We start from the raw sequence: 22255 nt of genomic DNA on the forward strand, positions 1-22255 counted from the left end.
ATTCGAGACCGACAGCGAATCCGGGGTGTTGAAATTGCAAATCTTGCTGTTCGCAACTTACTCGTGTCTACGGTGAGAGTCTGCGCCTGCATCCTGCGAAGCTCATCAAAATCAAGCTTGGAGCTAATCACCAACGTGGCGACGTGACGGTCTGATATCGTGTCGTGAAAGAAAGATGGCGGATCATGATCAATGACGCTCGTATTCGCTAACGCAATTATCTGTGCTGTCAAGGTTGGGGTATTGCTAGTGAGCAACGTTAAATGTACATTGCAACGTCAACTGCCGACCTACTTCACCCTGCCCATGATGGGATCTGCTGGGGCATCTATGTCTTCCGTCGGGGTCTCCGCCGCCTTCGCCTTGACAGCGTTGAGCATGGCTCTGTCGAAGTCGTCTCTGCTGCGCAGAACCGCCTCCACCCACCCAATCTGCACATCTCGGTACGTCGACTTGAACTCCTCATACACGAATGGCACTTGGGACTTGTCGGTCTCGAGCAGTCTGAGGAAAAACTCGACTGCGCGCCATCGCCCCATAATTTCCCTCCCCTGATCCCCGTAGGTGCGGAAGAACTCGAAAGCCGTGACAAGGTCGTCGCGCATTTTGGCTGCAAATTGATCGGAACGGCGAAACTTGACGGACTTGTTGCGCACCGCACCCAGGTACTGGACTAGCAGCTCATCTGCGAGCGAATCGATCAACAAATCCCGCAAAGACCGATGAACTTGTTCTTCGTAGTCGGCAAGATAATCGCGGAAGGTGATTATAATGGACGCCATGTCGGTGCGCTGATACCACTCCTGCGTGAAGAATTTGTTGAGAATGGGCCGGAAATCAGTCAGGAATATTAGCTGACAAAAGATCTGTATGCAGTGCGAGCTGATATCAATATACCCATTGCGCAGCTCGTCTAGTTGTGGAGCCAGACGGTCGGAGAGATATGTGGCTGACAGCAGGGGTGTAGCTTCGCGCTCGAAGATTGTGACGAAGGAGGGTCGCCCAACAGCTTCATCTGCGTCGTCGATGCAGATGATCTGATCGTTGGCAATAGCAATGAGCCATTCCTGGAAGACCGCTACGCCGTCGCCGTCCTGAGTAGGCGCGGGGCCCATGTACTTGTCCTTTTCGTCGTCGATGAGCTGGGTCCAGATGCGTTGGCGGGTAGTGAGGGCGCGTATCATAGAATCCACGGTGCCTTCTGCAACGTCATTGCGATCGCTGCTGGCGGCCACAGAGAGGTTCTGGCTAAGCATGGTCCATACATCGCCGAGTGATTTTGTTTGGAAGATACCGTCAGGGTTGACCTCGTAAGCGTTGCGGTCCTGCTCCAAGAAGCTTTTTCTGTCGCCCGAGTTGATGCGGTCCATGAACTGGTCGACAGCGTTAATGATGACCTGGCGATATGTGCGGATCAGCTCTGGGCCGCGGTTATCGATGACATGGGGCTCGAGAGATTCTTCGGGGAAGCCAAGCTTGTTCATCTTTGCATAGTATCTATCGACCCAATTGATGATGGCGAGGAGGTACTGTGGCCCGAGACCTTCGTCTTCAGCCAGACTCATGAGAAAATCATGCATCCGCTTGTGGTAGATATTCGTGTACGTCTGCATGATCTTCCACTTCTTGGGCATGAGGTTGATCATACCCAGCTTGACGGTGTTGAGGTTGTTGAAGTACCACTTGAAGTATTTGTCGACCTTCTCAGGGTCTTCGTCGAACTTCTCCCTAACCTCGGCCATATTCGCTTCGCAGACATACTCGATGGCTTTGGTGAACTTGTCCTTGTAGCCGCGCAGCTCTTTCGGTCCAGCCGTGATGGACTTGAAGCGCGATGCCAGGTCCTTGTACTCGCGCTGCGCATCTTGCAGCGCCTTGACCTTTGCATCGGTCTTCTCTTCCTCCTCCACGATGACAGCAAGTCGCACAACCATGCCGTCGTTGCCCGTCTGCACCAGCTCGATCAGGTTGATGCAGGCCTCGCCGATGTGCTGGTCGAAACGCTCGATGACGTCGTCCAGGCGGGCAAAGAGGTCCTGTACGGTGGCGCCGTTCTCGAGAGTGAGGTTGTCGATGAGCTCGGTGGAGCCGTCCTCGGTGCTCTTGATCTGGTCCATGGCAACGTCACGGATGTCGCGCAGCTGGGTCAGGCCGTAGTGGATCTGCAGCAGATTGGGCTGCTCGGTGGGGGCTTCGTCGTCCTGATCGAGCAGGTACTCGAGCTGGGCCAAGCGCTCGTCAAAGGACTGGATGTCGCTGCGCATCTTCTCGACGCTCTCGAAATTCTTGTGCGTCTGGGCGACGACGTTGACGTGGGGGAAGTCCTGGATCATGCTCTGGGCCTCGGCGCACAGCTTGTCAATCTTCATCATCTCCTCCTTGATCAGGTTGACGGTGCGCTGGCCGTCGGTGATGCTGTTCATGCCCGCCTGGGTCAGCTCCAGCTGTTCGCGCAGGCCATGGCGCAGCTGCCCGTCGACGGCCGCCTTTTTGCGCGAGAACTCTGCCTTGAGCGCAGGGATCTTGTCGAGGTCCTCGGGGTGCCGCAGCAGCTGCGCGAGCGACTCGACGTCGCCCATGGCCCACGGTGTGCACGGTTTAGTCGCAGGTCATGGATGGTCTTTGCTTGGTATGCGCAGTTGGCAGTTGGCAGTGCGGGCGGTTGGGTGAAGCAGTTGGCACTATCGCGGCGCGTGGTGCATTCGTAAGCGGTCGTAGTGTGTGTGACTGTTCTTTGGTTGGCGTTGGCGTTGGCGTTGGCGTTGGCGTTGGCGTTGGTCATGCGGAGAGCGCGGAGGTGCCTGAAGCCAGCTGTGGACAGCCGTGGACGCCGTGGACCCTCTCCAAGTGGCTGAGTAGCGCGGGGAATTTCTACTTCACCACTGCTTCTGGTCCACGACTCGCACTTTTGCGCCTCTCCATCTCACGCCTCGGCCAACGCACGCACACCCGCACACCCAGTCCACGACCAAGCGACCATGGCCGACGAAGACCTCAACCTCTACGACGAGATCGAAATCGAAGACTGCTTCTACGACGCCACCCTGCAAATCTACCACCACCCATGTCCGTGCGGCGACCGCTTCGAAATCAGCATCTACGACATGCGCGACGGCGAGGACATTGCGCGCTGCCCGAGCTGCTCGCTGATGATCAGGATTATCTTCGACCAGGTGGGTTCCCCCACGACAGTCCTCTGATCGCTTGGGACGTTGCGACTGTACTGAAGCTAATGACGACGCTGCAGTCTGACCTGCCCAAGGAAAAGGACGAGGCGCCAGGCGAGGCGGCGACTGTCGCTGCGTAGGTGCGTATTGGTCAGAAGTGTGGGTTTGGGCGGGGAAGCATGGAGGGCGTTGCATGGGACTGGCGTTTGGGTATACCACACCGTGATTTGGAGAGCGTGCAAGAACACAGTCAATTCTGAAGGACTATTGGAAATCGTCGTCTGTTGTACAATGAAACGCGCCCCACCCTGGCGCTCTATCTTGGGACATCGTCGTCCACCTCGTTGTCAACCGCCAGCTCCTTGCGAATGACGTCAGTCAAGCTCGTGCCGTCGCGGAGGTACACCCAGTCACCGCTGCCGCCGTCCTGCTTCGCATTCTGTCCTTCCTGCAGGACGACCCAGTCGAAGCGCTTGGGGCCTGAAATGGGCGAGCTGAGCCAGATCTGCTTGTTGGGCGGCTGCTTGTTGAGCACGTAGCTGAGCTGCTTGGAGATGAAGTCGACTCTGAGGACACCGGCCTGCAACCACTGATTAGCACATGGAAGGCGCGTGTATGGGCGTGTCTGGACGCACCGAGTATTCGACCTCAATGTCGGGGTTCTTCTCCTGCGCCTCTTCCAGTCGCTCGACCAGCTCGTTCAAGTACTCGTCGGCACGCTCGTGGAACTCGCTCGTGGAAATGTCCGTGGGCACGGTGGGGTTCTCGTGGTCTTCAGACTGCTTGGGGGGCGGGTTCTCCGAATCAGGCATGATGCCACGCACGCTGGTGCTGCCGTGAAAGGCGCGCACTGAAGCTCTGCTAGTGTGCACAGCTGCAGCTCGAGTGATGATGCAGTTCGCCGGCATCGACGCGCGCAGAGGCGCGGCGGCGGCTCTGCGGAGGGCTGCAGTGCTCAATCTGGCAACAGACTTCATTTTGATGGATTGGCAAATTGGCAAGAACGTAATGGGCGGGTGGGAAGTGGTGGATCAGATACGGAGGTGTTTGCGTGTGGAGGAAGGTGCGGAGTGAGCTGCACGGAAGGAGCGAGCTCAGCTCCTGCCACAATCGATAAGCAGCGCACCGCATCATGGCACAGAGCAGTCCAACACCACCCCGCATGCACCTGCAGATGCGACACGAGCCATGATCAACGCGGTCCTCGTCTTCAACAATGCCGGCCAGCCGCGCTTGACAAAGTTCTACACCCAGCTCGAGACCAGCGTCCAGCAGCGCCTGATCTCCGAGATCTTCACCCTCGTCGCCAACCGCCCCAACTCGGCCTGCAACTTCCTGCCGTGCGTCGCTGCCACGCCTCTCTGTACCCACGTGCATGGCTAACCTCGCAAACAGCCTCCCTCCCCTTCTCCAACAGTCGAGCAAGTCCTCCACACCTTCTACCCCGCACAATGACACCCCCTCCCTCGTAACCTACCGCCACTACGCAACCCTCTACTTCATCGTCATCAGCACCTCGACCGAGTCCCCCCTCGCCCTCCTCGATCTGATCCAAGTCTTCGTGCAGGCGCTCGACGGGCTGTTTGAGAATGTGTGCGAGCTGGATCTGATCTTCAACTTCGAGACGCTGCATGCGGCGCTGGGCGAGATGATCGTGGGCGGCGTCGTCGTCGAGACGCAGCTCGACAGAGTGGTGGAGGGAGTCAAGGCGCAGGGGAGGGTTGCGAAGAGGCCGGTAAATGAAGGGAAGGGATTGGGCGGGTTTGAGGGGTTAGGGAGGGGCGGCGGCATGTGGGCTGGTCGGTAGGATTGACCGTTGAGCTGATGATACCCTGTTGTGTTTGGTTGAGCGTGGTTAAAGGAAGATAAATTCGCGATGGAGAGCCGGCAGTCTGCGGCAGCATTTGTGTGGAAGCAATGTGCAACCTTGGCGCCAGACACGCTGTGGATGGAATTGAAGTCAGGTTGGTCAGGGGTGCCTATGGACAAGCCTTGAACGGAGTCGGGGCAATGTGTTCTTGAGCTGTTCAAAGTCTCAGACGACGTATGGCGGCATACTGAAGGTCAGTCTGATGGCTGAGGAAGAACAACTTCAAACACATCACCCTTGTGTTGATAGACACTGCGTGGATCTAGTTACTGAAAACCTCAACAAAGCACAACGTCTACAAACACACACATACACGACCCCCTTCCCAGAAAGCAATCTCCGCTCTTCCAAGCGCGCAATCAACCCAACCACGCTGCACCAGCCCCTCCTCAATTTCTCCACCAGCCCACCACATTTCGAGGACATGATGCATAACAAGAACGCTGCAGCCTGAGAGCCAGAAGTGTCAGTCACGCTCAAACTCAGCCCTAGCTATCCACAGCTCTGCACTGTCGACATGCACAGCGCCAACCTGGAAGAAAGCAAAAACGGTAGGTACTCACGACACGAATCAAAGGAGCGGGATAGAAAGCTCGAAACGTCGTTCCCGCGAGATACAGTACCGAGCAACGGCACTGCAGGATCTATGCGTCGACGCGATCTATCGCTCTCATGGCATTGCGTCGTGCTCAAGCTGAGTGGAGTCGGTAGATGCGTGGGCCACAGAGAAGAAGCGCACAGTAGCACAAACACCACGCGGTCAATCAAAGTCAAAGCGTCTGAACAGGACCAGTGAACTTGTATTCAAGCCAACCGAAGATATTTACAAGAAGATGTTTCCATCACGCACATCCATCGTCCAATCACCTCAACACTGCTAATCTAAGCAGCCTGCTCCTTGAGCCAAGCAATAAAGGTCTCGAGGGTGAACTCCTCGGGGAGAGCACTGCCAGACGCCGGGGCGGTAGCAGAGGCAGCAGGTGTCGAGGCAGCGGTAGATGTAGCGGCAGCAGACGAGACAGCAGGAGTCTCAGCGGCAACTGAGGTGGCAGCAGCAGAGGAGAGGGCGGCGGAAGCAGGGGCAGTAGGAGTAGCGGGGGCAGTGCCGTTGGATGGGGACGAGGCGATGGGGGCAGAGCCGCCGGAGCCAGCACCGCAGGAGGCGACAGGGCCACCGGGAGCAGTGTACTTCGTGGCGTCGAAGCCGTTGTACACATTGGGGATGTAGATGTTGTCATCCTCAGCCTTGTAAGCGCCAGGGAGCGAGATAGTGGGACCGCAGGCGCCCTTGCTGCCAGTTCCGGTAATCTTGAGCTGAGCGCAACCGACTAGATTCATGTTAGTTTGGCTGAAGAGTATAATGTGTGTGGGGTGGGGGGCTTACTGTAGAACTGAGCACCACCAACGGTCTGAGCACCGTGGAGAGCAAGCATCTCAGAACGGAGGAGGTACTCTCCGCTGGCAAGGCCAGTGGGCAGCTTGAACTCGTGCGTCATGTTGGCCGCCCCCATGATTTCGTTGGCCCACTTGCCATCGACCTGGTCAAGCTCATCAATCTTGAACCAGCCGGCGCCAATGCCAGTAGCCTGGGACGCATCGTCGACGGGTCCGTAGAGGAAGTGGGTGATAGGACCGAGGTGGCCGGATTGGTCCCACTGGACCTTGATGGAGTCGCCCTCGGCGGCCGCGACGGTCTCAACGCCAGAAGGCACCTTGCTGCCACCGACGTTGCAGGCCATGTCGTCCGACTTTACGTCTGTGACGGGGCTGTTGGAAGGTGGCATCCGGATGCCGACCTGGTAGCCGGGTGTCTCATCGTTGACCCAGAATTGGTGGAAGTTCTGGTGAGCCGTAACGGCGGAGATGAGAGCGGTTGCAATGATGGCCTTGGAAAACATCTTGAAGGTTGGTTTAGTTGGTAAGTGTTGTATATGGGTATTTGCAACAATTGGTCTGGTGATGCCGGATCACGAAAAGAATGTGAGGTAGTGAATGAACGAAAAGAATGAATGGATTGTTGCAAGCAACTGAAAGAAGGACTGGCCGTTGGAATGATCAAGCAATTGTGAGCGAGGCTCGCAGCGCCTTTAAACCTTTGCCTCCAGCATGCGAGCCAAGAGGAGAGTTCCTTGACTCTGTCGCATGGATGGCACCCGTTGCCGCTAAGCTGGTTCTGGGTAAGGAGGCGGGCTGCCGAGACGGAAACCAATGTCTTGACAATATGCATGAGGCAGCAGTCTTGCCTACGTCGGCGTAGTGCACATGACTGTCATGCGAAGCTGCGGCGCAGAGCCTCGAAGAGGCCAGCCGAGATTGGGTGGATTTCGTGGTGGGGAGGTCAGTGTTTTGAAACTTGCTCCATAAGGTTTAGCGATGCCAATATCGCATTGTTTAGCGCTCCGTGCTGTTTCAAAACTTCTGTGACAAGCGGCAGCTGGGATCATGCTCCTGCAGCGCTTCCACTTCAATGTCTGCTCGGGATCATAAATACCGGATGACGTTGATCAAGCTGTAGAGTTTGGATTTGTTCCCAAATAACAGATGTACAGCGTCAAGAGCGCAGAATTCGCCATGACTATCAAGCTAACCATACGGCTTACTTGTTGCATCCAAACCACAAGGCGAGAAGAACCAAGGTGTTTCTCGTCAGGAATGTGATGCCATCTGCACCATGACACGTTCACAGCGCTTCGCTCGTTCCACGCGCCGGAGGAGCTGTCGGCTGCACCATCCTGGTAACTGTCTTGAATCCAGTGGGACTTATCTGAACACTTCTTGTCACTAAGGTGTTTGTAAACATGCTACCGCTGGCAATCTCCAGTGGGTCAGCGTTTGGTATAGGCGCTGCGACCAGCCGCCCGGTAGTGGTGGGTATGTTATAACCGTCACTCGTTGATGCCGGTGCACTTGCGGTCGCTGTTATTTTCGTTGCAGGGGCGGATAGTGTAACGAATGAGGTGTATGTAGATGCGAAACCGCGGAGCACGTCTTCGTTGATCAAGACATGAAGTTCCTGTACAGGTGGGTTGGTGGGTGTAGGTTGAAGTACCATGAAAAGGCGCACACCAAGCGCAATTGAGCTGGACCACAGCGCTATCAGGAAGAGAACAGCTGCAAGGATCCATGGTATCAGAACCGCCTTCCTCGGAAGACGGCGACGCTGAGGGCGTGGCGGCAAAGGGATGTCATCGAAGCTTGGCATGGCAGCCACAAATTGTGGATAAACATTATTGAGCGGCTCCGCTTTGACCTCAAACACCCTTTGTTCTTCGAAAGCGCTTTTGCTGGTCCATCGAGGCAGTTGTTGTGAATAGTATGTAGGCAACGGTGTGGCATGTATTTCGTTCGAAGTAATGTCCTTGGACAAGCCCCGCTTGTGGTAGGCCATGGTACTAATAATGTCGTAATGAGGGACGGCTATGAGTAGAGAACCGAGTATCCGAGAACCAGCTCAGATCGCTGGATGAAATCAATTATGGAAGAGAAGTACAACACCGAGCATGAGATGCAGACGTGTGCAGGTTATGAGGTATTGTGTTCAGGCGCAGGAAAGGCTGAACGATCAACAGATCCGGCCGATCAACAACATCCACTCGAGCATATCGCGTGTTTGGCTGTCTCCTGTAGACTGTGGTCATCTTGTGGTGTACAAGTTGTGTTGCTGTAGCGAGGGCGCGGTGTGTTTGAAAAACGCGCTGCAGATTGTTGGTGATTGGGCTGCGAAGCACAAAGCTGCAGGGTTGGGCTTGTGCATTGACCAGCTACCTACCCCGAGCTTTCATGTTTCAGAATAAACCGGATGTAAGCCCGTGCGCCGCCCAGCATCAACACCACGCCGAATTATCACCAAATCACTCAATTTTGGAGCCAGATTGATCAGAGAAAATGCTAGAATTTCGTAGCACGTCCTTGAACAACATCTCGACATTCTATCAGCCTGCCAGGGTAGCCTGTGATGGTTTTGTTGATCTTTTTAGGGTCAAGACCCGCCCACACCTGGTAGAAACGTGAAATCCCTTCAGTTTTTGAGCGACAAGTACGCCTATAAAACCTCTCCTTCAGTAGAGATACCTAAGTCTCCATAATTAATAGATCTGGAGACTTTGAGCATCCTAAAATGTAGTCCCAGCCATGCTGGTACATGTAATTAAGTGTCTTTTTAGATGTGTGAGCACTATCCAAGTCCATGTACAATAACCACTCTCCACCACAGTAAAGTAACTTAGTGTATAACGCTGGTAAAATCTTCTTAATAAACACCTTGCTTGTTATTTTGCTATTACTGTAAGACGTCTTATATGGCATACACTATGCAAAGTTGTATCTAAGCACACAGAAGAGATGGAACTTTCTCTCCTTTGCTACCTCTTCTGGCTCTTGCTTCCAGTGCTTATCATACTGCACGTTCTCTGGCTTATTTCTTTCACTCTTGCCTCTTCTCCTCTTGATCTTACGCTTGTGTCGTGGGCCAGTTTTCTAATGTAACTTATCACACCATAAGACACTCTTCTAGTGTTTATTACGAGGACGCACTTGAAGCTGGGTATTATACCACTCATAACGCTTACGCTAATAATAAGGAGGATGATCATCCTCCTAAGCTGCAATATGCTCAGTAATAGGAGCAATCTCCTGCACTCTACGCCATATTGTGATGCGTGAATAGGCCTCTTTCCCACCTTGTGGAATAACCCCAGCCTTAACCTGTATGTCCTGCCAAGTCTCTGCTTTCTTTTCAAACTAGCAGTGATCTAGATAGTTGACTATTGCGTGTGCGTCGGCTCTGGTAAGCTGTCGTGGTGCACCCCGTGCATCTGAGTGGTTGCTGTGATGGAGTGTACGTGGCTCCTTAGACTAAGCAACCTCATAAGCAGTTAAGTAAGGGATATTAAGGGTAGCTTTAATATCTTTAAAAGAGCAAGGTATGTGGTGTACGTCGCAGAAGTGTAGAATACCCAGGATTGCACTGCGCTGAGGTGTGTGGAGGTGCTGTTGGGACGCCTCATTAGACACGTACACCGGCGGCGGGGTGTTAAAGTGCTAATGAAAACGTCTCCTAGCCCTCTTAACTATCTCAGGCATTTAGGGCAAGAAAATTAGGAACAAAACGCGTTGATTTAGGCCTGTAGAGGCCTTGTGGATTCATTAATTTCGTGGTGTTGATGCCGGGCGGCGCACGGGCTTACATCCGGTTTATTCGGAAACATGAAAGCCCGAGCTCACCGTTCACTGACACCGCTTGCACTCCCAGTCCTCAGAATGCGCGCGAGAGGTGCCCACTCAATTTTCCTTTTGCGTCTTTGATAACCATCGTTAACGCGATGTTATTGCCGAAGGTGTGCAACTTGCACCGGCAGAAAATCGTATCTCGCAAAGACAGTGAGAAAGGCAATCATGATCTTTCGAATCACGGGCTTTAGAATCGTCTTAGGACCAGTGTTCAAGCGTTCTTACGAAGTCACTCTTATCTGTTGCTGTTTTGAAGACCAAGTTGCCTGCTAGCTCGTCGAAATTACAACCACGGGTCGCTACTTAAAGTGGTTGAAGAACAGGCACCCCACAAACATTGTTTATATACTATAGGCTTCGGACAATTTCCCCTCTTTAAGGTCCCTTGCAAAGCAGATAGTCAGAGAACTAATCGTGAAACATGGGTAGACTGTGCCAAAGTAAGTTTTGGAAGGTCAACAGTATACTTGGGCAAAGAACTAGCGTTGTCGATGAGTTTAATTTCATTTTGGCATTCTAAACAATATGATTTCCTAACAACTCACTTGCAGAGGCTGATACCTATCTCAGCCGCAAGTTTCAGCGCGCTGAATATCTCATGCCGCCGCATATCGCTTCAGTATATCCAATTCGACTGTCTTCAACGCACTCTCATGTGTACACTCAAGCTTTACAAGCGGTACCTCAACTCCCGCTTCCTTCTCGTGTTTTAACGTTTCCTGCCACCGAGTTGCCTCTACACACCATCTTTGGCCGGGCCTGACGCCCATCTGTTTGAGATTGATCCCGCCGCTCTTCGATGCAAAATTCAGGAATGATTGCGTGAGCTCGGCGGCAATGGGGGTTTGTGCATCGCAGAAGCCAGGCTTGAAAACTGATGGTGGTATCGACTTGCTAGCCATGGGATACATTCCACGAGAAGAATGTTGGAGTAGCGATTCTTGGAGAACTGTAAGACTGTCAGACGATTGACTCAAATTTCCCTCTGGGTCTGCCTGCTCACGAACCATTCTTCTGGGTATCATCAACACCGCTGTGGGTTCGAGGTACCTGCGTAGAGGCATGAGAATCGTATCCTGTTATTTTCCCCATCTTCTGATCTTGTGGTGATTTGTAGAGTTGGAACAATATTTTTGAGCGAAGACGAGTTTGTCATATATGTTTGACTAGATTATACGGACTGCACTAATTTGAGCTATGTACAAACCAACTTTACCCCTTCCTGTGACTGTAGTCATCCAACCAACGATTCATAGATGCTAAGCACCGACATTTACTTAGCGATGCGCGTGTCATCGCTGCGGAGCGAGCCCCGATCCATGGGCTCGAAGATGCATTACGTCACCGCTGTGTCCTCGTCATCGCAGCACAAGACCCGTTTCGAGCAACATCGCAACTTGTGATCACACATGCAAGCTTGGTAACTATCTGGAATTGTGTATATTACACGATCCACTCCAATAACGTGACGATCGCAGAAGTATGTATCGCGTTCCCTCTCTTTTGTCGTTTGATTGCAGTTGCGCGACCATCTCCTACCATGAGGTGACGAGTGCGGCCGACGACATGTGAAGAAGTGGTTCAGATGTGAATAGGCATTAGTCATATTTATGAATGCGCACACATATCACATAAGGCCCAATCTTAGACATGTGATCACTGGGACCACAGCTATGCATTGAGTCCCTGCAAGAACGATCCTGTGCGCGCTCCATGTAAATGCAGCTTTAGCTTGGTTGGCAAGTAAGTGCACTCACTTCACCACGCGTGCAGGAACAACGGTTACAACGGGTTCGATACACTTGTCTTCATAAATATGAAGATCTGGACTTTCGAGATCGATAGGTACTGGTCCGTCCTGTTCGCATACTCCACAGTCTTGGGTATTGGTGAAGAGTGAAGTGGATATGTCAACTGGAAGGAAGTCATAAACGAAAAAGGTGAGCTGAAGTCTCCTTCTACCATTACTTGGACTCTCCCACTGGCGCCCAAACGCGGTGGACTCGAGAGTGTGGTCGATTTAAACAAGAATCCTCTGCTTGGTATACTTCCCGTGTGAGCTGTTGCGCACTGCAAGCAGCTTTCGAGTCTTCGTCACTAGCAGGCGGGGTACTGACAAAATCGCCGACGTCTGATAAAGCTGGTGAAGGTACAAGTGTCACAAGAGTGTCACAAGGGTGGCATTTGAGCGCACTAGCTACAAGTGGCTGGGAAGGAAGGTGCTAGAACGAGACCAAGACATTGTGTAAGACTCGCAGTGCGAGAGACACTGAAGCTCTAGGCTAGCCAAGCCACGATGGTGCGGTGAGGATACTTACACCTGTACTTAACCGAACATCAATACATATGGTTTCACGACAGCGCCGTACGGAGGAGAATCCACATGCAGGCCTGTATGACAAACTCAAAGTCAGCATAAAACACAGGTGATTGCTCAAAGTGAGTATGCTAGTGATGCGCTTTCATGCGGAACAAAATCAATATGATGGCCACTTTGTTCTCACTAAAGGCCTCCATTTCGCATTCAACAAAACGTTTTCTGTCGTCTGCTTTCGCGCTGGTGTTTCGCAGTTCTGTGGTCTGAACGCTTGACTGATTGAGACATCGGTAAATACACAGGATAGCTTTTGAACAATCAAGATGAACGTCCAATCATGTTCAGGAGCCGTCATTTTGCTCACTTGTTTCATTGTAAATACAGGGGGTTGGTAGCTTGGCCCCAGCTGTGGCGGCTGCCCGCATCTTGTTGACGCTGCTCGTCTACCACTCCCGGTGAACAAAGGTGCTGTTCTGGAGGCCAACCGATGTATAAGTGTCTGGAGGTCAGGTTGCGCACGCAAAGTTCTGTCATGATTCACCACAATCACTCTCCAACAATAGATGTCGGCACACTCATCTGTTTTTCTTACTGACCATCGTTTACACATACCACACTCTGACAGCGTTCTCAGTTCAGTTTCTGAAGCTCTTCAGGCTCTGTTCTTTGACTGAGTAGCACTGCGACCAAGTCTGGCGGAAAGCGCGTCAGGCATTACACACGCAGCGCGGCAAGGCAAGATTCTCAGATATGCAAAACAGATACAGAAAACAGACCGTTTCGGCAGGCCCAATTTAGTTCTAGCTCCATCTCAAACATTTATAACTGGACACTGATTTGGATAGAAAAAAGGGGAAATGGACCGTCAAAAGACAACACGCTTCTACCAGGCAACCATGCCGCTAATAATGTGACGAGGATCTGCACAGCATCTCTCACGGCTAATGGTATGGCTGATGTTCCAGCGCCATCCCATAAACGACAAAAAACCACGCCCACGTCCAAAGGGGGAGATAGCAATGCCACTGAGCAGCATCCAATCCAACGTTATAGCACCACCCCATCAGAGAGATCTATATTCAATATGAATGAACATATCTTTACTGAGAAAGTAAGTATTGTGAGAGTGGGAGAGACGGCAGAGAAATGGGAGAACTTTCAGAGACAAGTGGACGAAATTGAAGAACTTCAAGTGGAAAGTCAAGAGGCAAATTCACAGGAGTTCACCAGGACCGACGCTAAACTCGATGAGTTCCAGTCAAACATCAAAATTATCCGCACAGAGTACGAGAAGGTCCACTCAGAGAACCGAAAGCTTCAGGAGGAGACACGAGAACAATTGAAAGCGTGTTTGCAAAAAACCGAAGGGAATTTTACAGATATTGGCGCTATCGCCGAGGACATGAGAATAGGGAAAGCTGACAAGAAACGTATTGATGAGGAGATGTTCTCCCTGAAAGAAGGCTTTGACAAGTTCAAGATACAGTCGCATCGAGATGTAGACTTGATTGGAACTGATTTTGATCAGCTCCGACAGCGTGTCACCACTTTAGAGAAGAGAATCGAAGCAGAGGTTTCAAAACGCGAAAAGTCTGAAACGGAGTTGGAAAAGATACAGAAAGACTATCTCACCCTGCAAAGATCAGTGGAAACTTTATCAAGCGAAGCAGAGCGCTGCAGTAAAGCTGATGCCGAAAGATTAGCTGAGTTTGCAAACAAGCTGAGATCTGACAACGACCACGCCCTCAAAAGTCATGCTGAGGCGTGCGAGAGGAGTTTTCAGACCAGGATCGACGACTTTCATAGCGAAATGAACGACTTTATCATGGCCAAACTCGAGGGTTTGCATAGCGAGTTCACAGAACACGAAGCGTGTGTTATTAGCACGGTCACCGGAGTAAATGCACGAATGGACGAAGTCCAGGACACAGTCGCTGTCCAGTCTGCAACGCAACAGTTCATAGACGAACTTCTCTCGCAGAACTAAAAAACCACTGAGTTCCTTCTTTTGCACACCACGAGTTCATATATGGATATTTCGTCCCACGTTCAACGTTCTCAGACCCCGTTAGCCAAACACCAGAAGAAGGTACGTTTGCAACAGAACTGGGTTAGCAAGAGAATACAGCTTATGGATGAAAAGATTTCAGAAGTCTCTGCGCCCCGACACTTTACATGGACGCCGCCAGCGCAACTTGCAGTCCCAAATGCGCAACAGGCGCATCAAGGGTATGCCGACATCTCCAGATGATTGACCAGCAGCTAGCTCGTCGTAAGATTCAACCATGGGTCTTTGAACAGCACATCAGATTGCCGAGGCAGCAAGCTGGAGTTGCAGACCGCCAACCCAGCCTCCACGCTCTGGTATCGCTCCCATCAGCACGTCCCGGTAGCCAGTAGCAGTCGGCCCAACTAGCGCGACCAGACCTGCCAGCAGAAGATGAGCTAGCCACTACACAGCACTCGGATGTATCAGACTCGGAAGACGGCTCAGCAGCATCAATGAGAGAGCAATGAGTGGACGTTTGGGGGGGATTTGACTTGGATATCGGCCACTACTGCAACCAAGCTTAAATGGATGTCTCTATCCGTTCATCATACAGAAGACCAGAGTACAAGAAAAAGCGGTAAGGATGATTATTGGGGGCATTACAGGTGACACAAGCGCGTGCAGCCTAGAGCGCTGCATGTGTGAATGCGCCTCCGCGGACGCACCTGAATCACCGTGTAAGCACTTTCATTCACAGCAAACGCCCTGTCGCGCCGACCCACGTGTGCCTAGCCGAGTTACACACTTTATACGAGATCATTGACGTCCTGGAGCCGAAATTTGGTTTACATACATACTACGATGATCATAGCCGAGACGACTGATATCAAATCATTTCACTATCCTCTCTACGGTGTGAAGTAGCGTCTCAAGACATGCTGTAGCTCCTCTCTTGGCCTTGTTCGGCGTCATCCATCAGTGTTGGCTCGAACTTGCTCTTTCGCGCTTGCGTAGCCCCTGAAGCCTTCCATGCTGACAGAATCAGGTCAACAATAGCATCCACACCCTGGCCTTTCTTCACGACCGCAAAGATCGTTGGCCCACCCTCGCGCATCCTCCTGCTGTCGCGTTCCATAACATTCAAATCCGCACCCACGGCCTCGGCTAGGTCGATCTTGTTTACCACCAGCAGATCGGACTGCGTGATGCCTGGTCCGCCCTTGCGAGGGATCTTGTCGCCGCCGGACACATCGATGATGTAGATAATAAAATCAGCAAGCTCGCGCGAATAGTTGGCTGCGAGGTTGTCGCCGCCGGATTCGATAAGCAGGAGGTCGGTATTGAACTTGTGGTGGAGATTTGTCAGGGTCAGGAGGTTGACCGAGATGTCTTCACGGACGGCGGCGTGAGGGCAGCCTCCCGTCTCAACAGCGACAATGCGTTCACTAGGGTGGTCAGATCCGGGTGTGCTTCAAGATTTTAGCATGCTTACGCTGGGAGCGCTTTGTGTCTAGTCAAGAACTCGCCGTCTTCTCTTGTAAAGATGTCGTTGGTCACTGCAGCTATGCCAAAGCGTTGTCGAAGTGCTTTGCATAGAGCCAACATGAGGGCCGTCTTTCCGGAGCCTACAGGTCTGTACAGTGTTAGTACACTTACCGGCAACGTTTGCACAGTCTGATCTCACCCTCCAATGCCTACTGTGAACGCCCTGTCCTCCCAATCTCTGCCCTCAATGATAGGCATCTCGCGTCCCACGAAGCTACCAGGTCCATCTAGGATCTCGTGGGTATGCCCGTGATCAGCAGCAGCGTGCGAGTGCGAGGGGCCGTCATGTGAGTGACTGTGCGACATTGTGGACGATGTGCAGTGAAAGTTGACGTTATCAGACCCTGATGTTTACAGAGAAAGCGTGAAGCTTGACAATGGCGGGGCAGGAACCAGGGTGGGGCGGGGCTTCACACCCACCCATGTCAACGCGGTCGCGTCTGACTGTCAATCACCTTCGTCCCCACAATCATGAATCAGCCACAGGCAAATGGACAAGGTCATAATTCCCCACATCTCTCTCCAAGACCGAAGGCTGCTCGAGATCGTCGACGCAAGAGATGACATGATCGCGACCGGCCTAGGCAAAGCGCGAACGCTATGGCCGTATCGGGAACAGGATCATGGCTGCGTGACGGCCTATTTACTGCGTCTCATCCCCTGCTTTCATCACGGCACGCGGTCCTGCTCATATGATGCGCAATTATTTCTCGCGTACCTGACTGCCTCCACCAGCATGTTCCCGAACAATCGTCTTGACACTTCCGCATTCGTGAGCTTTGTGGCCGCTCTGGGAAGGATCTTCGTAGCTCCTGTGCGGCATCTTCACCAATGTTAGCGACGCGCCGCGAATATGGATGACATGGCCGCTCATTTCCACGGACAACAGTCATTTTTGCCGCCGTTTATGCATCGTACGATGCTCTGCAAGAAGATGTAAAAGCCTCGACAACCTCTGTGCGTGTAGTAGGAGGAGAAATCGCTGTTCTGCTTCAGTAAAAATTCCGATCCGCATGCGGTGAGATCGCACACGCCTATTAGTTCGCTTCGTCACCACTCATTACAGTCTCGTATTCATCTTTATTCTCTTTTACTCTCTTTCCTAACGCCTATACGTTGTAATTGTCTAATCACGAGCCATGACGACGGCTTGGAACAAGTCGCAACATACGTCTTTTCTCTTATGGGACATCGATCGCGAGTTCCAAAATGCATACGAACTTTATGAACAACTTCGGGCCAAGTCTGGCCAAAAGAGATCAGCGTGGTCGCGCCTAGCCGCCAGGAGCCCAGACGACGACCTTGCAAAGGCGTTGAGCCTAGGACGTGAAGTAAGAATCTTCATGCAGACTGGCAAGAAACGATTTGGATCGCGATTCGAACAAGGCGACTGTATGTGTAAATCCACGTGATACCATAACAGCACTAATAGTCTCCAGCTACATGTCACACCGCCCTCGAGGCCCAGCTCATTCGGATCCAGTACGAAGTCCGCGAACTTCTCTGCGACAGTGCTGTGTCTCAGGCAGTTTCCATACCATACGACGAAATCATAACCACGTCGAGGAGTATCCGTCGTATCTGCTTGGAGGCCTTGTATGCACAATTCGACCGCTTCTCCACACCAACATCCTTGCTGTACCTACCACCTCCACGGTTCAAAGTACAGTACTGCACATTTGCGGAGCAGCTACGTGAAGACTTAATTTCATCAGAAGGTAGTAGCCTGCAGACCAAGAGATTACGCCCACGTGATCGCCACGACGACCGAGAAATTTGCCCTGATTGCGACACATGCGTCTCTGTCGCAACACATTCCGGTCTTCCCGACGCCCGGTGCATCCTCTTCAGCTCACACGTCAAACCGGAGCGCGGTAGCACCAAAGAAAATGCAAGCTACGCGTGTAATAGCTGCTACAAGACCTTTGACGACTCGTACGCATTTCTGGACCACATCTTCCAGAAACAGATCGGTAGTGATTTTAGCTGTCTGCGCCAATCGAGTCCAGACCTGTCCATCCACGAGCTGGATCGTTCGCTCATCGAGCAATGCTTCAAGAACTGCCTTGTGCGTGAGCTGTCGCGGACCACAAGCGAAAAAGCAGCAGTGGGCCAGGTTGTCGTACAGGAGAAGGAGATCGAGCTGAAACTGAACAGCTTGACCAGCGCTACGTCCTGGTAGTCCTTCGAAACCCGGTTCTGAATTTTTCCCGCAAACTTAATGCTTTTAATCGCCATATACCCGCGCCAAGAAGTAATGTAACGTACATAGAATCCAACGAATGTATAATGCCACACTCTCCTTGCCCTTATCAATGCAGATCCCCAAACCCTCAGAACAAGGTACCAACAACACCACACATTCACCCCTTCTGCACCACCTACACAGCCGTCCACCTTGTCCCCAGCCTTGGCCACAGCGCCCAAACCAGCCTTGACAAGCCGCTTGGCTACAGCTAGTCGCTCTGCGTTTCCTTGCACAACCGGGCCGCAGCCTCGCCAAGATCGCGCATTCCATGCCAACCCGGCGTCCTGGAGTGTCGGTGATATTGCAGAGCCGTTGCTTCCCTTTGCACCTGATAAGACGAGACGAGATGACGTAGATGATAAAGAATCCTTGTGCGCGAACCGGCGAGAAAGCCAACGCGGTCTACACTTTAGCCTGCCTGCCTGCCTCACTTACCGACTCTACTCTACCAAACACAAACACAACCACAACATCAGCTGAACACCGCCCACCACCACACCGCAGCGGAAACACCATCTCTCCGCCAACCCGCCTGGACGCTCTTGGCCCTCCCCTCGCGCCAAACAGCCCCACACCGGACCGAACAGCCCAGAACACAAGGCGAGTCACCGCCTCGTCTTGAAGGGGGTGGAAACGCCTCGTCGGAAACCTCTGGTCCTCTGGGCATGCAAGGTTTGGCCGAGGGTGGGTGGAAACTCTATTCCACACCGTCTGGCAGTCGGTTGCGGGTGGGGATCGTTGGTTCGTCGAGAGGGGTGCGCGGCGTGGAAAGTGGCGCGTCCAGTAGCGCGGGGCGAAGCTTTGGGGCTGTGGGGGTTGGGGTGCGGTGTGCTTTGGGCACGGGGTGCGGCGGCTTGGGAGGGGGCTTGGTAATGTGATGGTGAGGATTGTTGCCTTGTTGATTGCCTGCTAGCGTTGGCGTGCGAGTGTGGAGAAAGAAAATAAGTCAAATGAGCAGTTTTGATACAGTGTTGGTGTTGATGTTGTTTGGTATTGATGTAAGATGGGGTATAATCATACGGAGAGTAAAGTCTCGAATCCGTCCTTAAAGCCTTGTCCAAAAGGAAAAACCCTCCACTCTGGACCCAAGAACGCCGTGCTGTCATGCCAGAGCAGCCCTTCCATCATCTGAGGATCCATGTACGCCGTGCCATGCTGCTGACATCTGTCCGTTGCAACTGGAACAGCGCTAAGAAATGCTGAAATCATAATGCGCGAATCGATTTTTTTCGTACAAGGCTGCTCTCTCTCGATGCTCGCGAGTACAGCTCATCTCAAGCCTCGCAAAAGCCATCTTTCCCAGTGATTCCTGACGCCAAGAATGCAATCCTTGCCATCGTTGTGGCGGCCGCCATCGTGACCGCCAGGGTCGCCAAGGATCGAAGAGAAGAACCAGAAGCCTGCAGCTGTCCACGCAGCAACGGCGATACCGAATGCGATGATGGGTGAGAACAGGTGGATGACGAGTAGCATGGGTACACTGTAGCTCTCTGAGGCGTCGAACGAGTAGACCAGGTGGAGTTGCAGGTTCAGAGCGGGTGCGAGAAAAGTAGTGAGTTGGGCGGAGAGCGATGGGCGGCTGGTGCAGAAGCGCAGGGGATAGAGCGCAAGCGAGACCAGGGTTGCGATGACGGTCCAGAAGGTGATTGCGATGGAGAGAAGCGCGCACGGGGCGGAGAGGTAGAACTGAAAGAAGATTAGCACGTGTCGAGCTTGTGCGTGTGCGGGGGAGTGCCGTACCAGGAGTTGCCAGGCCTTGTCTTCGGGGCCTTTCTCGTGGTATTCGCTCTTGTCGTACACGACGGCAGCCGCGTCTGGAAGCGAGGCGCGGTTCTGCGAGCGGTGTTCGCGCGGCGAATCGTAGTAGTCGGCCTTCTCTGGGTCCAGGTGTGCGCGCGGCGGGTACGACAGGCTGCGGCTCTGACGGGCCTGGGTCTCGTGGATCTCCGTTATGGAGCGGTGCTTGCGTGCTGCATGGCTGGAGATGCTGCTGCTGGGGCTTGGCGGCACAGAGGCGCTTGGCGACAAGGGCGAGAGGACGGAATCATGCGCGCGGCCTGGGGCGGCCTGGGTTCGACGGTGGGTGCGCGCGCTGTCCTTGGCGGCGCGAGCGTCCTTTTCGTTGTATTCAGAGTCGCAGTCGTAGTCGGTGTCGGCGGGCAGCGACGGGCTGCTGCTGTGGCTTGGAGCGCTTGGAGCGCTTGGAGCGTGTGTGGCCGAGTAAGGCACCGGCGGGTTTCGGGATTCCATGACCGGCAGGCGGCGAAGTTGGCGCTACGTCTCGATGGGCATCCGTGGCTGCTGACGATGAAGACGGCGGATCTGGAGCGGGCGGGCTGAGCATGATATAGACCGCAGAGCGCTCAGGAGAGGACAAGAACCCAAGTTCCATGCGATTTGCCTGGCTCCATCTTGGCCTTGGTGTTGCTTGGCTCGAAGGCCTTGGCTCGGGCTGGGCACCGCGCTGTGATTGGCGAGCCCGGCGTGAACTCTGGCTCTTCTCCAGGCGACGCGGAGGCCGACAAGACGGAAGAACGGCCGCAACTCACGTCGCGCTGCGCCGGTGGAGACACGCCCTCGTGCCAACTCTCACGGTGCTCGCGCTGCGCTGCGTCTTGCCTCTTGGCCACCTGGGCACCGCTCGCCCTTCCGCCCTCTCCCTCTCGTCGTGTGACGCCTGTGACGCCTGTGTCGCCTGTGTCGCCTGTGTCGCCTGTGTCGCCCGCCGCGCGCAGCAGCTTCCCGCCAAGCAGAGGCAGAGCGTCCGCTGGCTGGGGAGTCGGGACCATCGCTGCGGAGTGCCAGGACTATTGATCCCGCTGATCGCGGCAACACCAAGTCGTACAACAATCCAATCCATCGCTGCCCCGCGCGTCATCATCACTGCATTCGCACTCCGCTGCACCCAAGCTCACCCATTGCTGGCTCGAGATGACGCCGTCTCTGATGCCGCTCTTGCATCCGCGCACAGCAACATCCAGGCGGGGCGGAGCGATCATCGATGGTGATACCTTGGTTTCGCCCAACTAATCAAACGGGCGATGCCCAACTTCAGTCCCACTAGCAAGCGTCGCTGGAACCGAGCTGACGCTGCTGATCTCAGCCTTGGCACGAGTATAAGAACGAAACTACGTGACCGGCCCTCCTGGCAGACGTTGCCGTTTGCATCCATGTCGGCCCTTATGTGCCGCGAGCTCGTGATGCTCTTCGACGGCGTCAAACCTGTTTCGCCGGACCGGATCGAACGGCAGAAACCACCTCAAACCGCCAACGACCCGCGTAAACCGGTAGCAGGCTCCGGGGCCTTCATGGTCGACCTACTGACCAAAATCCCGGAGTCTCCGGGCGCGCCCTGCAGCATGAGACTGTGGTCGAGGGTCCTGCTCCCGTATCATCCATCTTCGGAGTCTGCTCCGCCAACGGCAGCCCGGTACGACACCGCGGCGAAGCGCCGAACAGCCAACTTGGCACGCATCAAGACGATATGATATCCAGAGTGGTGCGGAGGTGGCTGTGAGGCTATCGACGATCTGTGAGCCGTGACAGAGAAGTGGCCATCGCGACCAACGTCCGACAAGTTGCACAGCACAAGTTGCACAGCGTCACAACGTATTCGACTTCTTGATCTTGTCCGACAAGTCTCCAGTGTCGCCAGTCTCAGCGCACGCAAAACATCTTTGCTCAGCAAGTCGAAGCAGGTACAGTCGCTGCCAGCAACTTCCAGAGGATCAAACAAAACACAGTAGATCTGGCACCGTACCCACAGCGAACCTTACCAGGACCCTGCGTGGATCGACCGCGACCTTTTGGCAAGACGAGAGTCAGAGCACCACCGTACACGCAACTGTAGCAGAGAGTTGCAGAGCACTGCTGTCCATGCGTCTCGATC

The 22255-nt window shown here is 53.6% G+C and overlaps 12 protein-coding genes across 12 annotated transcripts, besides 4 other annotated features; 5 read left to right on the forward strand and 7 right to left on the reverse strand.

Annotated features, from left to right (window-relative positions):
- Positions 1-290: 290 nt before the first annotated feature.
- Positions 291-2579, reverse strand: EKO05_0006164 (SNARE-binding exocyst subunit S6; the record flags this gene model as incomplete). The annotated part of the gene is made up of 1 exon (XM_038940615.2): positions 291-2579. One exon carries the CDS (start codon positions 2577-2579, stop codon positions 291-293), a length of 2289 nt encoding a protein of 762 aa, XP_038797671.2.
- A 56-nt stretch (positions 2580-2635) lies between these two features.
- Positions 2636-2681: a tandem repeat.
- Positions 2682-2737: 56 nt separating this feature from the next.
- Positions 2738-2778: a tandem repeat.
- A 200-nt stretch (positions 2779-2978) lies between these two features.
- Positions 2979-3307, forward strand: EKO05_0006165 (Diphthamide biosynthesis protein 3; the record flags this gene model as incomplete). Its single annotated transcript, XM_038940612.1, has 2 exons — positions 2979-3173; positions 3248-3307. The coding sequence occupies 2 exons, from the start codon at positions 2979-2981 to the stop codon at positions 3305-3307; spliced, it is 255 nt and encodes an 84-aa protein (XP_038797672.1).
- Positions 3308-3483: 176 nt separating this feature from the next.
- Positions 3484-4144, reverse strand: EKO05_0006166 (Ferroxidase; the record flags this gene model as incomplete). Its single annotated transcript, XM_038940529.1, has 2 exons — positions 3484-3747; positions 3803-4144. 2 exons carry the CDS (start codon positions 4142-4144, stop codon positions 3484-3486), a joined length of 606 nt encoding a protein of 201 aa, XP_038797673.1.
- Positions 4145-4355: 211 nt separating this feature from the next.
- EKO05_0006167 (Sigma-adaptin 3A) lies at positions 4356-4974 on the forward strand (the record flags this gene model as incomplete). Its single annotated transcript, XM_038940486.1, has 2 exons — positions 4356-4507; positions 4563-4974. The coding sequence occupies 2 exons, from the start codon at positions 4356-4358 to the stop codon at positions 4972-4974; spliced, it is 564 nt and encodes a 187-aa protein (XP_038797674.1).
- A 945-nt stretch (positions 4975-5919) lies between these two features.
- EKO05_0006168 (Lytic cellulose monooxygenase (C1-hydroxylating)) lies at positions 5920-6935 on the reverse strand (the record flags this gene model as incomplete). The annotated part of the gene is made up of 2 exons (XM_038940478.1): positions 5920-6365; positions 6422-6935. 2 exons carry the CDS (start codon positions 6933-6935, stop codon positions 5920-5922), a joined length of 960 nt encoding a protein of 319 aa, XP_038797675.1.
- A 3927-nt stretch (positions 6936-10862) lies between these two features.
- Positions 10863-11358, reverse strand: EKO05_0006169 (uncharacterized protein; the record flags this gene model as incomplete). Its single annotated transcript, XM_038940436.1, has 2 exons — positions 10863-11215; positions 11274-11358. 2 exons carry the CDS (start codon positions 11356-11358, stop codon positions 10863-10865), a joined length of 438 nt encoding a protein of 145 aa, XP_038797677.1.
- Positions 11359-13532: 2174 nt separating this feature from the next.
- EKO05_0006170 (uncharacterized protein) lies at positions 13533-14570 on the forward strand (the record flags this gene model as incomplete). Its single annotated transcript, XM_038946036.2, has 1 exon — positions 13533-14570. One exon carries the CDS (start codon positions 13533-13535, stop codon positions 14568-14570), a length of 1038 nt encoding a protein of 345 aa, XP_038797678.2.
- Positions 14571-15501: 931 nt separating this feature from the next.
- EKO05_0006171 (uncharacterized protein) lies at positions 15502-16424 on the reverse strand (the record flags this gene model as incomplete). Its single annotated transcript, XM_038940298.1, has 3 exons — positions 15502-16018; positions 16066-16206; positions 16258-16424. 3 exons carry the CDS (start codon positions 16422-16424, stop codon positions 15502-15504), a joined length of 825 nt encoding a protein of 274 aa, XP_038797679.1.
- Positions 16425-17257: 833 nt separating this feature from the next.
- EKO05_0006172 (uncharacterized protein) lies at positions 17258-18300 on the forward strand (the record flags this gene model as incomplete). Its single annotated transcript, XM_038940463.1, has 2 exons — positions 17258-17510; positions 17558-18300. The coding sequence occupies 2 exons, from the start codon at positions 17258-17260 to the stop codon at positions 18298-18300; spliced, it is 996 nt and encodes a 331-aa protein (XP_038797680.1).
- Positions 18301-19335: 1035 nt separating this feature from the next.
- Positions 19336-19366: a tandem repeat.
- Positions 19367-19635: 269 nt separating this feature from the next.
- Positions 19636-20616, reverse strand: EKO05_0006173 (uncharacterized protein; the record flags this gene model as incomplete). The annotated part of the gene is made up of 2 exons (XM_038940547.1): positions 19636-20052; positions 20107-20616. 2 exons carry the CDS (start codon positions 20614-20616, stop codon positions 19636-19638), a joined length of 927 nt encoding a protein of 308 aa, XP_038797681.1.
- A 113-nt stretch (positions 20617-20729) lies between these two features.
- On the reverse strand, positions 20730-21155 carry EKO05_0006174 (uncharacterized protein; the record flags this gene model as incomplete). Its single annotated transcript, XM_038946037.1, has 1 exon — positions 20730-21155. One exon carries the CDS (start codon positions 21153-21155, stop codon positions 20730-20732), a length of 426 nt encoding a protein of 141 aa, XP_038797682.1.
- Positions 21036-21089: a tandem repeat.
- A 252-nt stretch (positions 21156-21407) lies between the features above and the next one.
- EKO05_0006175 (uncharacterized protein) lies at positions 21408-21854 on the forward strand (the record flags this gene model as incomplete). Its single annotated transcript, XM_038946038.1, has 1 exon — positions 21408-21854. One exon carries the CDS (start codon positions 21408-21410, stop codon positions 21852-21854), a length of 447 nt encoding a protein of 148 aa, XP_038797683.1.
- Between the last annotated feature and the right edge of the window lie 401 nt (positions 21855-22255).

Source organism: Ascochyta rabiei, chromosome 10, assembly GCF_004011695.2.
Source record: "Ascochyta rabiei chromosome 10, complete sequence".
Classification (NCBI taxonomy): Eukaryota; Fungi; Ascomycota; class Dothideomycetes; order Pleosporales; family Didymellaceae; genus Ascochyta; species Ascochyta rabiei.